Genomic DNA, 18,806 nt, shown 5'->3' with positions numbered 1-18,806 from the left:
TAAACTCAAATTCTCAGATGGAAAACATTTGGGCCATTTGCAGAATGGGCTGTTGTCAGTATTTGCTGATTTAACCCAGCAGATGTGAAAAGCCATAGACGCTAATACAGTACAATTTGCTTTTGCCAATCTCAACAATGATTTTGCTGCTTGGGGTTATGTTCCACTGATGTTTCCTGGCTTTGTACAGCAGCATTCTCTGCTATGAAGAGCATAGCAGCATCTGTTATTTTTCAGGTAGTTGAGCATAATCTCAGCACTGGGAGGCATTATCTATAGTTTCAAATGTCCTGGAGGAAATAATAATAATAATAAAAAAAAGTCAGTCAGGGAAAAAGACTTACAACTTCAAAACTTTACTGTTTCTGCAGTATATCAGCAAACTCAGTTTCAGAAATTGTGTTTCTTTCATTAATGAAAGGCATAGATTTTGTAGTAAAATATGAAAATGTAAACTTTTTAATTTCTTGCACTGTACAAGAAATTTAATTTCTGGTATGGTACTGTACAGTATGTACTGGATACGTACTGTAAAGTATGTATACATTTTTGGTTAGAGAGTCTAATTGCTGAATTATCAATTGATATAAATAACTCAGTTCTCAAAAATTCTATGTAAAGATAGCCATACTGAATCAGAGCTCTTACAGGCCAAGCCTAAGAGCTCCTGGATTAAATAAGGTTTAGCTCACAAAAGAAAACTAAGGGGGTGCTTTATTAAAAAAAGGAAAATATCAAAAAAGTGTAACATGCCAGTTGTAGCAGATCTTCAAATATTTTGAAAGGTCAGAAAAATTCGGAGTTCAACAAATTTTTAAAAAGACAATTTGACAGAAGTGAAAGATGTATTTAGATGCTGGGATACTCTGACTTTTCTTGAGCATATCATTAGAGTCCCATAATGAAATTCACATTTGTTTTGTGATTGAACTGTGTATTGCAATTGCTACACTTTGCTGAATGTAATTTGTACTTGTATTGTGATTGAACTATATATTACAATTGCTACACTCTGCTAAATGTAATTTGTACTTTCACTGTGATTTAAGTATATCGCTGTATCACTCTGCTAAATCAAAATCCCATGTAACTTCAGCTAATTTCAAATAACAAAATTTTGTGCTATTCATTAAACCCTCCACACGTGGAATACCTAAAAGAACCTGGTCAGAGTGTATTATATTCTGACATTAACTGGCATAGTCAGCAGGATATTTCAGAGGGTGAGCAGTACCCATTAAAGCCGTAATAATTACTTTGGCAAAAACATACTTTCTGATTTGGTGTTAGTCACAAATAAGAACCTAGTGGAGAAAACCTACGTTGTGATTAAGAACAAATATTGATAAGACTGGCTGCAGACAGCACCACTACCATTTAGAAGAGGAGATAGAATTATTACAAATACAGGCAAAGGCTGGAAAAATCTCATTAGTAACTATGAAAAGGAGGGATGGGAAAACCATAACCAGGATTTTTCATGGACAGCAGAACAAAGCACTGATCCCACTGATATTTAGGATGAATTTGAAAAATTGAAAGGTTCTAACAAGTTGAAGAGCAGAGAGAAAAGCAGGGCTTCGCAGGTTGCTGGGTATTTACTTGTGAGTAGTAGTGCAGAAGTTAGAAGAGGAGATAGGAATACAAAGCATGCTAGAACAAGAAAAAGAAAGAGTTCTAGAAGATAACATAATGCATAAGCAATGTACACAGAGAATCAAAATAAGTTATTAGAATCAAAGCTGCAGCCTCAAATCATATGTGATGTCCATACACATAGGGATTATTTACTATGGTCTATTGAAATAGACCTCATTTAAGTGATGACCACCATGTTTACTAAGGACAATGAATGATCAAGAGATATCTGGTTTGATACTGACCCTTTGCAGGGTGATGATTCAGGTGACTCGTGAGAAGAAAGTATTATGAAAGTGTTTGCTTTCATGGCAAAAACCAAACGAACAAAGAAAGCAACCGGCCTGAAGCAGCTGCAACCCACATACTCCTTCCCAGAGACTGGAAACATCGAGCATTGTGACAGTGAACATATTATTAGACACCAGTAATGAAATTCACATTTATATTATCACTGAACTATATATTGCAATTGCAACACTCTCCTAAATGTAGTTTGTACCTGTATTGTGATTTGAGTGCACACTGTATCACTCTGCTAAATCAAAATCCCATGTAACTTCAACTGACTTCAAATACGTAAATTTTCTATTATGCACTGAATTTTCCATATGTGGAATATCCAACAGGACCCTGTCAGACTGTATTGGACCCCAACTTTTTCTTCTAACAAATGGCAAACTAACTAAAATGTATTTGATTTACATTGCTATGCTGCTGATAAACTAACTTTGAGCAAGCTCTGAGGACTCATGGTGTAGAGAATCAGTTTACATTTACATAATCTGTAAAACTAGTCTTACAGGACTATAGCACTGACATTTTTTAAAACTACCATTTTTAAAAAATGGTAAAACTACATGCTTACTAATTCTTGCAACAAAATCATTCTCTACTTCAAACAGTGGACCACAAAAGTACCTGATAAACATAAGGGGTAAAAATTAATCTTTCATCCACTGAATTCCCTAAATAGCTACACAACTTTTTTGTGAATATGGAATGAAGAATTGAGCCCTAATAGTTAAGGCTCAAATGCCAAAGATGTCTACTAATTCTGGCCACCTAAGCTGAAGCACAAGCAACTAATTCTTACTGATACCAAAAACATGAACTACCGAGTGAACTCAGAAATACAGATACTTACCATGTCCAAACACCAAGCTCAAAGGTAACCCACTAGTCAAGCAACTGTATTTAAAATGTGGACATGAGGCCACAGAAAGGGAGATGTTCTCATAACTGTAAGAACTGCCAACATGAAATATGTACAGCATATTTGTGTTATAATTTCCATTTTTATATGTACATACATTACAGCAACTCCTGTAATTTCACCTGCCTTTACATTGTGTAAGTTTAAAGAATAGCCACTGTATTTACAATTTAGTTCAAAGAGGCATCTCATCAAAATCAAAACAGAAACAGAAGAAAACCTGCTGGAATTTACCACATAGCCTATCAGCAAAAAATGTAGCTGTCAGTGCAAAACCATTACAAGAACAGACTACAAGCTAAAGACTGGCAGATACCTACTCTCTTGAAAATCTTTAATTCACAGCACTGTAAAAGACTTATTACCAGCTGCTTTCTCCATTCCATTCCCCCACATAATTTTTTTCAATTTTTAATGAACAAAATTTTTACTTTGCATTCCAATTCAATTTGCTTGCAGTCACTGTACTTTTCAGCTAGAAGATTTGATCAATAGCTAAAATTAGATTGGAATTTTTAGGAACAGCTATTGCCATCCACACACATGCTTACTGATTTACTAATGAAACACCATACTTTGCCATCTAATTTCAAGAGCTTACCAAAGCTATTTAAGCTAACCAACACCAAATGTAGAATATGTATTTCAATTTACATTTATTTCACATAATTAAGGGTTACTTAAACCTGAAGGTCTCGTCATGAATATCTTTATCCCAGTATTTCGTACATATGATGTCAACAATGTAAAATTGGTGTATCACAAAAGGTTCAATGAAATACATATACTTCTCTACATAAAAGACAAAAACATTATTTAATCATTATTCTTTATTTAAAATTAATACCTCATCAACCGCTGGAAATTTAAGGGATGACCCCTGAAAACCAACACTGGCGTGGTCCCTACCTTTGTCACTTACCCACTGGAGTTAACAAATGTGCATTATGTTATCAGAGTAAAAGTATTAGTGTAGCAGGCTTTTTCTCCCCAATTTTCCTTCTGCCTTCTAAGAATTTTCCAAGCTAGCACACAATCTAATTCTTACTATTTTCTAAAACACCCTGCAAAATTTGTCCAACCTACTTGTCAGTATGTGCATCTGTACAAAAGTGGAAAAATACAGAAAACTTTCTCCCAGTCTTCAGACATCTCTTGCCTATTAATAAAAAGGGTCACTGATGACAAAATTATTTGCTACTTCTTTCTTATCCAAGAAATTAAAATGTATCTTCATTGACCATACTGCCAAGTACTATACAGTCAAATAAATATCCAAGTATTTAAAGCTGTTACAGTGATTTAGAAGTATTACAGAGCAGATTCACCTACATACTCTCATTTTATGCTACTCTAGAGATAAAAACCAGTACCAAGTGGGTAAAACGTACTTTATAGTTCTTTTATATCTCTCAGGCAGCACAAATCTAAGCTATGTCAATATACCATCCCAGCATAAGTGCCACTGGGCAAAACACAAGTGAAATTTTGAGCAACCAGGTTACTTGAATGCTTACAGTTAAGATTGTGCTGAAGTTCTCCACTGAACCAAGGTCTCAGGTAGTTACTTATCTTCATAAATTAAGTATGGAAGATGCAAAACAGAAAAACTTGATCACAGGTCCAAATTCATGTGACAAATCAATGCCTGAATTGGAATTACAAATTTATAGCTTCAGGCTACAGTCCCCGCAGAGATCACTGAAACAAATCTCCCATAAACACTCCATACGCTAGACCACAATTGCATTCAAACTCCCTCAAGGATCAGCTTCTTTAGTGTAATTATTTTGTACATTTAAAAAAATACATTACACACACTCCTCAGACAAGAAAAAGCATTTAGTAAAACCCCATTGGCATTAAAATCAAGTCACTTCCAATACTGATGGTTTACAAAGCAGCTTCGGATTTTGACAAAGGTAATGACAAATCTATGGGCTAGATTTTTATTTAATGTGGAAAAAAAATTACTATGATATCTTGGAACTAGGATAATTTATTAGGCAATCCTCTGTACCAATACTTCAGGGAACTAATCCTCGTTAAATGCAAGTCATACATTTTCTGTGTTTCTCTTTGGACTGTAATTATAGAAACAAAAGCTCAACTCTAGAAGATAACCTTACAGAAGAGACATCTGTCTGCTTGGCAAATGTCATATCCAGTTTGCCTACCAGCTCCACAGCTACCCTTGAGAAGGCTATTGAGAGGCTGCACTAATGCAGCGGGTAATCCATTTTCATTTTGGCCCACCTGATAATGAGAAACTATACATGCCTCTGTAGCTAAGACTCCAGTTCTATCCACTCTTTTAAGAGGTAAAATATTATATTTTAAAGCTAATAAGGCTGTGCAATTAAGAGTTGTAAGATTCATCTAGAGGACAATGGGTCTTAATGATCACTACACTTACCACGGTCCAGCAAATGAGGCATAAATGTCAGAGAAACTGGTTTGTGTTCCCCTTTTGAATCAAAATAGTGGCTACTCTTAGATCCTGGCATTTGTAGGTGCTTGCTCTAAGGCAGGTGAGTGCTACGTGTGAAACATGTCAAGGGACAAGAGCCACCAGTGGTAATAATCAGAGTTGTCAGTTCTTGCCATTTCTGGAGATCAGCTGCTAGCCCACAAGGTTGACAAGAGTACTGGACATTCAGGAAAAGCTTGTATTTGACCTTTCCAACACCTCCCTTTTCTAAATACCTACTAAAGATTCTACCAAAACTGCGTAAAGTTTTTGCAAGTCTTCAGGACACCGCATGCTATATAAGTGCTAGAACTTTTTATTAATTGTGGTAAACAAATCTTGAAAATTGAATTTAAACAAATCAGAAGCAATGTAGGTACCAGAGGAAAGGTGAGAAAACACATTTTTCTAGCATAGTGATATTGTTGCAAGTGGTCAATAGTGCTGTCTCTTCCAATGCTAGATGAAGAAGTAGGAAAAATGCAAATTCTGTACTTGATTAACTCATACTCACAGAAGAGCATGGGAATACTAATGTGGCAAAAATAAACATGCCTCTATCAATTGGTTAACAAATTCTTCTCTACTTCCTAAGCAACACCAGGAAAACAGACTTACCATTTCTTTCTGAAATAAGTGAGAATCTTCAGGCAGAATCTGGCATTTTAAGCTCTGAAGCAAAAGAATCATAATTGCATCTACAAGTGTAATTTTCCCCTCTTTTAGCATGCTTAACCTATTTATGACATTACTGAACATGCCTTATATGGCTTGAGTACTAGTATCAGATCAAGCACATCTCACAGGATGCTGAGAGTGAACATAAAAACTGAAGAAGCTTATTTTATGTCACAGCAGAAGAAAAACTGCAGCTGTAAAACCAGTAATTTTCACTAATCAAACTCTTGTCCAAGTCACTCTTCCCATTCACAATAGTTTTCTCTCTTTCTGTTTTCTGATCTTACAAAGTAACGAAAGCAAAGTGACTTTGAACATCTGAATCATATTTAAAACACTAAAAACCATACACAAAGAAACCCATACTGAATTAAATCTATACACTATCATTATGTCATTTAGGGCAATGGGAAATTTTAGTCAACTTCAATCTAAAAAGAGTTTCTAATGTTGCGTGCCCAAATATTGCTGGAAAGAAATCTCTGGGACCAATCAATGTGCATCCAAAGTCAGTATGCTTTCTCCTTCTGCTGAATTTGCTTTTTTATTGCTTAAGCAAGCAGAAATATAACTGCATTAAATACAAAAGAATAATATTACCACAAGCTAATATACCACATTGAGCGTAAGAGCAAGGTTCATTACATAAAAATTATTAGCATTTTGAGTGTGACATACAGCTCACACTGTACTGCTGCACTTATTTTTCTAAACTGGCAGCCTGAGCTATAATTTCTGGGATTGATTCCCCAGTCCCCAGTATTTCTCATTGCTCAGTCCTGTAGGCATGAATTCCACGAAAACAATCATAAGGGAGACTCACAAGTCAGACATACATAGGGAAAGGCTTCAGGGAGAGTAAAAAAAAAATTTAACACCAACAGACCACAAAGAAACAATGAACCCCATCATTTTACTGTAGAAGACACATTCAGATTGTAAAGAAACATACACATAAAAAAGCATATGCAGTGATAAAAAGAAAACACAAAACTCAATGTTCAAGCAATCCTGTGCAAAAAAATGAATTTCTGCCAAAGGACTGTGCATTAATAGTGAATCCAGAAAGTCTGTGCTAAGATTCAAGCATGGTGTCGAATATGGTAGTATTCTATTTGCAAAATTATGATTATGAAATGGCTGACACTGTCAAAGAATGCTGCCTTCATATTATTAACGGACGCTAATCATCTCTATTCACAGAAACTTCCTAATAGAACCCCAGCATTGGAAGGACTTCAAATATATTAATTTGAATATAAATTATCTGTATTACAAATGGCTACAGACTATCCAACTTGTGGAAAGTGATGCAATTTGCTCATTAACTATAAAGCCCCAATTTCTTAATTTTTCATAACAGCACTAGCCCATACCTTCTTCTTCCTCCATTTTGTTTACTTCTATGATTTTACTGGGCCCAGAAAAATTAAAATATAAACTAATGTATCAGTACACAAATCCTCCTTGTAAAGGTAAATTATGGTACCAAGAGCCTATAGTATCATAGCCACTACCAGCATAATTTTTGTTCAAAAACCACAGAAAACAAGAACTGAGTAAGTATGCATGCTGAATTACATTTCTGGTAACTCCAGAATACAGATGAAGCACCTTCATAAAGAGGAACATAGTCATTAGTACAATGATACTGATTACTCCCCTGATACCTGACAACAAACATTCTTGAACATGATCAGAAAAATCTCCTTTGACTGGCATTCATCTAGCCACAGATCTTTAACTCTCATACCAGCATGCACCAGGAAAGCTAATGAAGGTTCAGTTTGCCAGTCATCTTCAGCAGTCCTTCAATCTCTGTCTTGGTTATAAACATTCTGCTCACCCAAAATCTATCGTTTCTCTTCTGGTAGTCTCACAAAAGCATGCTGATAAATTAGATCACAATGAGAAACAGACGCATGAAAATAACATAAAATTCCAGTTCCAGCTAGTAAATACCAATAACTGCCATGTCCAATAAAACTCTTAATTACCTCCTTCAATCAATAAGCAGACAGTTGCTTATAGCTACTTGAAATGATTCTAAGAAAATGTTTTCTTTCCTAAAAGAAATACACCCTCACCTACCAGAAGGACAATCATCACATAAAGAGGAAAGACTGGAAGGTATATGACTTCTTGTTGGGATGCTGCTACTTTCACATAAAATTAAGACACCAGGAAGCTGACACACTATTGGATAAGACAGCAAATGAAGAGCAGAATCCTTGAGATTAACAAACCAGTGTCATCACATCATCATCTAGCCAGATTGTATCATACACAATCTATGCTTAAATAGGAATTTTACACTATGTTTTAACTGTAACATTGAAAAAGCATCAGCAGGCAAAAGGAATATAATCTCTAATTAAAAAAGACCAATTTCACTGCAACCTACCACTTATTTAAATCTTTAATTACTTTACTAGATGAATCTTAATATCATCCTTTTTGTGTAAATTACTATTACACTGTCCGAAATATGCTCTGTCTAGCCTTGAAGGTATCCAAACACATCGATGTATGATACTTATCATGGGCCTAAGCTGTCTCTAATTTTCAGAAAGATGCTTAACAACTAATTGAAGTATCATGCTTGGCAAAACTGAGGCTCAGATAAAAAAAAGGGAGAGAGAGTATGGCTTTCCCAAACTAGTGAGATGGAAGACACAAATCAATGACTTTAGGCTTGGAACAACGAGGGAGATGTACTGATGAGGGACCAGTTAAATTTACAGCACCCAGCTCAACAGTGCCTAAATTGGTGCTAACTGAAAGTATAATATTCCTTAGTTACAAGAAGAAGAATCAACTAACAGGCATGCTGTCCCTCTCTGACATCAAGAAAGTTTATCTGTAGCTTTAAGAAACAGCTACTGTTGTCTAGAGGTAATAATTGAGGGGAAAAAAAAAGATCTGGAAGCTCAGCAAAACTCTTATATCACTTAAAATATAAAATGAGAGCTCCAAGCAAAATGCAGGTTCAAAGTGCAGGTAAACACTGAAGCATACAGCAATGTTGGAATCAGACCTCTAGCCACAGACACTGTATCACCTCTATTCTGCACTACACAGAGTGGCAAAATGTCTAAGGGAGTGTGAGGACCAATCTCCAGTTCTGCTAACTGAAGAGATTCTGGAGAACAGTACCTGAAAAACCTGTACATTGCAGAACTAAAATGCTAAGGCAATATGAAAAAGGAATGTATTTGTTTTCCATTTTGATGGATAGTTTTGATGCACAGTTCGATAAGCTTCACAAGCCACGTTTGATAGAATAAAGTAGCTTTATTTGTCAGCTTTGGCTGGCTGTATATATGATTGCTGGGTAAAGCAGATTTACTTCTTCTATTTACTTCAGAGAAGCAAATCCCTATCTTGGGTAAATTTCTTAGCTTTTGTAGCCTGTCTGCACAAGATGGTGGCTCTCTAAAGTTAAAGCACTCAGGTAAGCTCCCAAAAAGAGCATCTGAGAAATTCTGAATACTGTTTTAATGTTTTTTTATCACTGTGGTATCTAGTTACAGAGCACTAAATTTCATGGCTGCAGAATTATTTACTTATTTATTTTGTATAGAACTCTGTTCTATATATCGCTATCATTTATCATCATTATTTATGGACATGCTTCTTTTTCTTAATTTCTACTTCACTCTGTCGCTTGAAGTGCCTGAAGGTACCATACAGTATATAATAACACGCATATCTGCAATCTATAGTGAAGATCTGGACAAGCATATTCAAAATGATTGCCTAACATTACACTTCTTATTTATGCAATTAAGTTAAACAATAGAATTTCATGGTTGCTACTTAGAATTAAAATAAAATTTTAAAAAATTATTTGAAGTACCTAAATGCCAAATCAGAAGCCCAGCCTTACACATTACCAGGAAGGCCATTTACTCTGCTTCCAGTTGTTTTGTGCCACTTAAAAGTAAGCAGAAAACTGCTCTAAGAAAATTTCTCAAGAATTGTTCAGCTGGGGAAATAGAGAGGAGACCTTTTGCTGCTTTTTAATACACAAAGGTTATTTTCCTTATGTCTAAAAACAGAACTACGTATTTCCATCTCTTCTTATGTTTGTGAAAATATGATACTTACTTTTAACATTTTACACACTATTCACTACTTGCAAACCTGCACACTACTTAAGACAGTTAGAAACATATATAGAGATATGAGACATGTAGATGACATATGCATCAAAATCAGCTTTTAAAGGACTACTTTATATCAATACAGTAAAATTGATTTACCAAAACTACAGAGAGATATGTTCATTTTTTCTATATGAAACTAAGCAAAAGCCTGGAAATCAAGACATTTGTAAAGACTCTTGATAAGCTTTTGATGATACTCAGAAGTGTGTAGCCTTTTTCTTGAATGAGAACTACAGTATCTCAAGACACTGACTTCTAAATGTCCAATGTCTATCAAAAACCTGACAACAAGGAAAAAATAGCTTTAAAGAAGTATAGGCGACTATGGGTTTGTTATGTCACTTTTATCTATGTTTACACAATTAAAAACTTGTTTTTAAACACAACTGCTGTGAGTTCTAATAAGGAACATTTGATCGGTGAATGTACTCGTTTCAAATGACGCCTTAATTGTTCAGAGCTTTTTGCAAAGACAGATCCAATGTTCTTAGAAGAATTTGAGTGAAAACAGGCTAAAAGTACATGACTTGTCTGTGGATTCAGAGGACTCACTGTTTACATTTCCCATGCAGAAAAAACCTATTTCATCTTGTTTGTTTTTGCAAATGCCTACATATATGGTCTCATAAAGACAGAAAAAGATCATCAGAAAAATGTATTAAATAGTACACTCACCTTCATCACTAGTTGCTTGCTGTTTAACCAAAGTCATTGGAGATCTAGCTGGGGGTTTATTTAGTGGATGACGCCAACTCTTAGATATTTTCTTTCTTTCAGCTTCCACTGACTGAAAAGGAAAAAACACAACTAATTTAGTACGCAATCCTGCAAAGTTAATTTTGATAAAAAAAACATTCTTCTATAAACGAGCACAGACGTCAATTCTGTAAATACTATCAGGGTACTTGAAACACCTTTAGTGTACCAACAATACATTTGTCTCTAATTCAGAAGATATACTTTAATTAAAAAAGGGCAATCCTTGTCAAAGACAAATGGTTTGAGGTGTAAGTTACTGCAGCCCTTCCCAAATTACAGAACATAAATCCTGGTTTGCTCTGGTGATGTCTGAGAGCAAGAACAGTCCAAACAATTCTGCAGAACCAGAAGTACAATACAGTCCCTAACCATGGCTGGGAAAATGATGCAGAAACCCACTGACTTCATTTGTGAAAGACTGCAAAATTGCTGAGGAAGTAAAAAAATGATCTAGAAATAAAAAAATGATCTGGAGTTGAGACAAGAAATTAAGAGTCCTGATATGCAATTAACATGTTGATTTGGGATATGAGGAAATTCTTTCCCTCAAGCACCCTTACGTACATTCAGCCTGAAGCTTCAAGAACTAAAGCCAATGCTACAAACTCTAAAAGCACAGCTTTCACAACTCCAGATTTGAGTGCCAGTGGGGGAATCACAAAGTAAAACAGCTGCTGACGGTATCTGGAGGTTCAGGAGCAGAGGAAGGGCAAGCACACTGGCAGCAAGGTGGGAAGGACAGACTCTCACATGATTCCTATGGACCACATCATTCTGCTCCTCAATGCCCTGAATCTAACCTAGCGGGTTATACACATGCCCCTTGACTGATTTGAGGGTTGGAAATTACTACTATAAAATGGGAAGTAAATTACAAAACAACATTGTATTTACTGTGATAAGCAGAGGAAGATGTGCTTAAAGCACAGGACATGTTTATGACCTAGAAAAAGTTACCAACTAAGTAAAAAGGGAAAGAAGATCAGACTTTTTAATTACATCTGTATAACATGCTTCTTCACTTACAATAAAAGAGAAAGAAAGACTATGCAATTATACTGCAGAATATCTGAAACCTCATATATAAATGGTTGAGAGGCACAGAAAGAGATAAATATAATCTCTAATACATTATGACTAAAACACTGAGATGTTTACAGTGCTCCCTATTATTACAGTGGAAAGGCTGGAGCCAAGATTACTAAAACTCACTACATTGCAAAAAAATCATTAGTGCACAGTTCATGTCTGTGAAAGGTCAGCATGATTTTACTTTGGCTTCTAAAATATATTTCCCACTAAGTCTGGGAATCTGGCAGTGGAATTCCTGCTCTCTCTCTGCCAAATTGGGATTGAACTCACAACTCAGAAAGCTACTGTGACTACCACCACAGCTTAATTTTTCATTATGCTTCCCAAAGTCAAAGCTGCCCACCCTTCACAGAAGAATACCGAGAGTGAAAAAAGACTGTAGGTGCCCCAATGAGAAAACATTATTAAACCTACTATTTAAAAATTAAAAAATATATTCCTTTTATTAGAGGGATCTTTTCCTTCAGGTATTTCCTTTACATGTTTTAGGCCATTTCCCAAATCCAAGAATAACAAGTTTCAGACCCTGAAATCATACTGTCGTATTATCCTGCTATAGCCATGTCTTGAAGATCCACTTTCTCCAACTTCAATACTACAGATACAGTTTCAACTAAAGCAAGAAAGTCCATAAGATTTCATAAACTATGTGAGATAGAATGAAAGCAAACTTTGTTTCCACCTAACTCCATGCAGGGATATTCCTCAGCTTTGCTTCATCCATTTCTTCATTTGAGAAGGGCATCAGTCCAAAAATAAATTACCACATGCTTCCACATAGAATCATAGAATCGTTTAGGTTGGAAAAGACTTTTAAGATCATCCAGTACAACCATTAACCTACAATACCAAGTCCACACTAAACCAATCAAGGGTAGACTAGACTAAACCATGTCCCAAAGTGCCACGTCTACACGTTTTTTGAACACTTCCAGGGATGGTGACTCCACCACCTCTCTGGGCAGCCTGTTCCCATGCTTGACCACCCTTTTCATGAAGAAATTTTTCCTAATTTCCAACCTAAACCTCCCCCGGCACAGCTTGAGCCCACTTCCTCTCGTCCTATCGCTAACTACTTGCGAGAAGAGACCAACACCCACCTCACTACAACCTCCTTTCAGGTAGTTGTAGAGAGCCATAAGGTCTCCCCTCAGCCTCCTCTTCTCTAGACTAAACAACTCCAGTTCCCTCAGCCACTCCTCATAAGGCCTGTGCTCCTGTCGTGGTTTAGCCCCAGCCAGCAGCTAAGCACCACTCAGCCGCTCGCTCACTCCCCCTACCCCGATGGGACGGGGGAGAGAATCGGAGGGGTAAGAGTGGAAAAAAACACTCCTGGGTTGAGATAAGAACAGTTTAATAATTGAAATAAGGTAAAATGATAATAATAATAATAATATAATAATGATAATAATAATAATAATATACAAAGCAAGTGATGCACAATGCAATTGCTCACCACCCACCGACCGATACCCAGAAAGTTCCCGAGCAGCAATCGCTGCTCCCCAGCCAAGCCCCTACAGTTTATATACTGAGCATGACGTCATATGGTATGGAATAGCCCTTTGGTTAATTTGGATCAACTATTCTGGTTGTACTTAAAAGTCTTTTCCAACCTAAACGATTCTATGATTCTATTTTTCTGAAACACAAATTCATGATACCAAATACAGCAGTCATCTCTAATAATTTCAATTTCATGTCAATAGCAATAATTAAAGCTGATAGCCTTGCTCGTACTGGCAGGCAGTGAACATGGGAAGAGCTTGAGAATAGCTGCTGACAGTTTGGATTCACAGATATGAAGTGAAATTACTAGATACCTAAATTCACAGGGAAAATACATCAACAAGTAAGCTCCAGAAACATTCTGCTTTTGGATCCAAATTCCCACTGTTGCCTGCACACTTCAAAACATGTTCAAATTAGCATCTGATTAAAATCATGCATATTCTTAAGTGCTTTAATATGGATATCAGATCTCACTATAAACATGTTCATTCACATTTCATCAAATCAGGAATATATTATTATAATGATGTAATTTGCTTCACATACACTGGATGTTTCCATGCCATCTTCTTCATCCTTTTTTACAAAGGGCAGTTCTCTCTGTTCCAAGTTATTTCCACAGGTTTCTAGGTCACTGACATCATCCTCTACTGAGACATTTTCCTCTTTATCTGGGTTTTCTGCTTCAGAGGCATGTCCCTCTGACTTACAGTATGGTATGGATGAAACAGACTGATTCTGAGATTTCAAACTCTCTTCTTTTCTACAGCTATCAGAAGCAGGCATGAGGGCCACAGAATCTTCAAATGTAAAGAGAGGATGACTGGAATCTGTCCTGTCTTCATCTTCCATTTTTGTTTTCTCTAGTACAGGAACAGGGCTCGAAAAAGAGTTTGAATGGATGCTTCCTATAGATCAAGAGTACGATTTGTTAATAAATCTCACTTTAAATTACTGTATTTCATTTCACAACAATCTGAGTTATTCAAATTCAAAGCATGGTTCCTCATTTAGAAATCGTACAGAAGAGCATTTGGTAGAAGGACATAGACAAATGTGGAGTATAGGTTTGATTAAAGAATAAATTAAATGTAAATGTTTTGAGTTTGGAGTGTGAAATACAGTTTTAATCATTTAATCAGTATTTTGTATTTGAATTTCAACAGGTCTTCATGTCATTAAAAATAATCAATATTCATGTAGCTTGTTTACTCTGGCAGCCCACAAGCACTTTGACTAATTGGAAAAAAAAATATAAAAGGTTGGTATATTGAACTTTATACCCTGCATTTGTACCTATTATGACTGTTTTAAAAATGAAAATAAACAAAGACTAATGGTTTATAATTAGGAAGATATATTTCAAATAGATACCAAGAATATTTTGACAACAGCAGCACTGGTCTAAAAATGAAAAACAATTAGCATAATTTTATATTTCAACAATTAGCATAATTTTCTATTTCAGCTGAAGGGTGAAATTGTGTGGATTTTACTTTATTAAAATTGTTCATCTGCTGATGCTTGCAGGGGATAGACAGAACAATGGGTTAGAGAGGTCACCCAAAAAACATGTTCCTGACGAACTCTATGGCATACACCACAGTGAATTTTGATTCAGCAGCACATCCAAGGCAGTCTCTGTAAAGTCCCTTTCCATTCTTTCTTTATAATGGTTATTTGAACTTGTTTTTCTGAAAAATTCCCTTTTCAGGTCAAATGAATATAAAATTTAGTAATACAAAACCCATCCAATACCAAAATGTAATCTCTGAGTACAAAGAGTACTGCCTTGACTGAGCATAATGGATATACTAGCCAGAGATAATGCTGGAAAAATACTATCTCCAACGTGAGTACTGGAGCTTCCACCATCATATCCAAAAGGTCCTTTTCCCTACAAAGGTCCAGGCATCACCCTTTAATAGCACAAAGGAAAGAGGATAGTGCTCCACTCTTCTCTGCTTTTCCTTCCCTTGTCAATGACCACAGAACGGCTGCTAACTAAATACTAGTTTCTCCATGGTCATTAACACTCCAAACCTCTACTAAAAATTGGGGGAAGCTGTAAAGGAATAGCACCTTTAAAAAAAAAAGGATCATTAGAACAGACCTGGAAAGGCTTTGATAGAGCACCAACTAATTTGTATGCAGGAACTTCTAAGCCTTCACATTGGAATACTCACTTTGTTATCTTTATGTGGATCAATCCTGGTGTTTATCACCTCCAAATAACCATTAACACAACCATTAATATTCACAATCAGGGAAATAATCTCTACTTGCAACTTGCAAGTAAATTTTCAGTATCAATATAAAACCAAACGAGACTGCTCACAAACTTAAAAGTTAAAATTGCAGTTTGCCTTTCCGAACAGGAATGTGAAACTACACCTGAACTATAGTGAAATGTGAAACAGAAGAAATAAAGTCCAGAACAGAACAGTATATTAGTATAATATAGTTGTGGGGAAAAAAAGAACCATCTTTGGCTTGACAAGGCCTTTGTAATTTTCATTGTCAGACAGCTCATCAGGAAGTGACAAGAAATCTGCAGTCTCAAAATAAAGCACTTTTGTGTACAAGTATAAACCACTTCTAATATGCAGCATTCTTCATGTAAATACATGTAGCATACTACAAGCATATGTTCTGTACTGTCTGCATAAGTGTTAAGACATTCTGTATCACTTCTGTATCGAAAAAATTTTGCTGTAAAACGTTATCAGTCTACTGAAGAAACATAATTTACGAAACCTCATCCTTTTTGCCCCTTTAAAAAACATTTCATTAAAACAGTTTAGGTGATATTATGCTCAGCTTAGAATATTAATTTTGGCTTTTTCTCATTCTTTATGAATATCAATCTTCTCTGCATAAATTTATAAGTATTTTAATATGCATAAATTTGTAAGTATTTTAGTATGCTACTTAGGATACTACTATGCTTTAACATCCATTGATTTGTGGCATTAGAGTATCAACAGCCTACAACTTATATGTGAAACATACTCAGTCCTTATCTCACCTGCAACCTTGACATTATCCAATAAATGTTGATCCAGCTGCATTCTACTACTGTTTTCTTCTTCCCCAGAAGGCACTCCTGTGTTTACCAGTCTTACTTTTTTCCCAGGTTCTTCACTGACCTTGAAGCCATCAGTAGCTGCTTCAGTCGCTATGATTTCTGCACCAGCTACCATAGCAGATATTCTCTTGTCCTCTGGAGTTTTAAGCTTTTTAGATTGAGATCTGGTGTGCTGGAAGCTGTTACAAGAGATACTGCTGTCAGAGTAGAACGTCTGTCTTGGATAAGATAAAATGTCTACCAATATATATGTCCCTTTCACCTGCTTAAAGTGGTTAAAAACTGACAAATTTTCATCTTTTTGTGTTGAGATAGTGTTTACAATTTATTAAGTGATGGATTAACAATTGATTGGATTTAACCTTCTAATCTTTTATCACCATTCTGCAACAAAGTTATTAAATTGTAAAATTCAAATAACCTTAAGTAACTATTACTTAACCAGCATCCCAACTAGCTGTTTAATGAATCATTCTTTTGAACCTGGAAGGGAATAACCTTTATAAAAGTAATGAAGACAAAACATTCTCAGCTGCCCTAAAATCAGGTGGTATTTCCAAACCAGAATGCTAATAAAACACTAGTCTGAATACCCTTGTAAAATCAGATCTGTTCAGGTATCTTGTAAGTTTTTATATGCATTTTAACACAAAGAACAAGCATCTGAAAAAAGGGAAAATGCTGATCACCAAATATTTTGAATTGCTACAATATCAAGCAATACATTTCATAATGCCGTGTTGAAAATAAACCCAGCATTAAAAACAAAGTTGAAATTAAAGCTTCAGCATAAGTTTTGGCACCCTGAGAAGTAGAAGGGAAAGGTTAAAGCAGGTGAGATGGCACCCTCTGTCAGAAACTGGTTTGTAATTTATGCACTTGGGATGAAAGTAACAGCAGATTAGTCCAGTTGCAAATTCAACTATGTAACACAGGAGGAGATTTTTATGTGCTTCATCACACACCAGGTTTCAAAACTCATAACACACTAGTAATAAAAACCCAACTATGACAGGTAAACGAGGAGTTTTACAAAGGTCTTGCATCTTAAGACTACAGACATCTCCAGAAAAACATTTTGCTACCCCTTACATTTTATCCTGTGTCCATCAATGTATATCTTTCAACACCCTCTCCATAACATAGTAAATTCCAGAAAATTTGCCAAGTATGAGACACCCATCAGTTCACACTGTCATGTAACAGCAAGTATTACAGTTTACACACAGTCATTAGATGTTCTGTTGTAGCAAAGTATTTCAGCCATAAATGTCAGAGTTAAGCTCTCCCTGTCACTATATTAATGAAGATTACCATAGATGGTATTCCTATTTTCACTCTGCTGGAACTTGTATCATTCCTGTAATCGAAATGACCACAATTTTAATCGACACATTACACTAGAAATGAAGCTGAATAAATATTTTATCCTCCCTGTGCAATACGCATTGTGACCATGCCTGAACAAAAGCCAACTCAAGAATTAAACAGCATTGGAATTGTGTTAATTAGCTTGAAATCAGCCCACATGTTCCTACGATAAAACTTTCAACACAATTCCTATAAAGTCTTTGCTTTTAGTTAAAACTGGCTACCCATAAGGGTACTACTAAATGCATCACTGCTGGTCCAAGCATGGACTTGCAGTTATGCTGTACAATACATAGAGTGAAACTTACTACAGGGCAAAATGGCACTCAACTAGCTAAACAACAGAATTATTCTCTCTGTGTGTCTGGGTTAATATTATACATAGACTAACAAACTGGCTGTCCAGCTGCTTCACTGGTTGTCTTCAAGAACTGATTCTACCCCACAAAGTATTCTTACCCATAACAAACCCAATGTTATATTTCTCAATGATAATGTTCCACTAAAGTGGCAGTTGGTCCTCTTCCTTATAGGTTGACTTTCCTATCACTCTCCTCAAAAAAAACATTAACTTAGAAAGAAAATGAGGAAATTCAGTTTAAGAGCAAGTTAAAAAAGTAACTATGTTGTAAAATGATTTGAAGGAGGAAAAAGGTCTTAAAAAATCAGTATTATCTTTAACCCAGCCAAACTGCACTCTGCAATAAGTAGATACCAATAAAACTGCCCACCCTAGGCTAGAAATCCAGTAGAACTTTATTAGATAATGAGGAAGAAAATCCATAAAGATCCTGTTAAGTAAGACAGGAAAGC

General features: G+C 35.7%; 1 protein-coding gene across 2 annotated transcripts in view; it reads right to left on the bottom strand.

The window, feature by feature from the left end:
• KDM4C (lysine demethylase 4C) overlaps positions 1 to 18,806 on the bottom strand; it is a 297,099-nt gene that overhangs the window by 117,941 nt on the left and 160,352 nt on the right. The window contains exons 10-12 of one of the 2 annotated variants that reach the window (XM_075726866.1): positions 16,563 to 16,801; positions 14,081 to 14,442; positions 10,847 to 10,958 (exon numbers count right to left, since the gene is read on the bottom strand). In XM_075726866.1, the coding sequence (XP_075582981.1) occupies positions 10,847 to 10,958; positions 14,081 to 14,442; positions 16,563 to 16,801 (713 nt within the window). Of the gene's footprint in view, positions 1 to 10,846; positions 10,959 to 14,080; positions 14,443 to 16,562; positions 16,802 to 18,806 lie in introns of those variants that run through there. The other variant, XM_075726867.1, reaches the window with a different exon arrangement.

This window comes from Pelecanus crispus, chromosome Z (genome assembly GCF_030463565.1).
Source record: "Pelecanus crispus isolate bPelCri1 chromosome Z, bPelCri1.pri, whole genome shotgun sequence".
Classification (NCBI taxonomy): domain Eukaryota; kingdom Metazoa; phylum Chordata; class Aves; order Pelecaniformes; family Pelecanidae; genus Pelecanus; species Pelecanus crispus.
This window is presented reverse-complemented; position numbering and strand designations above follow the sequence as displayed.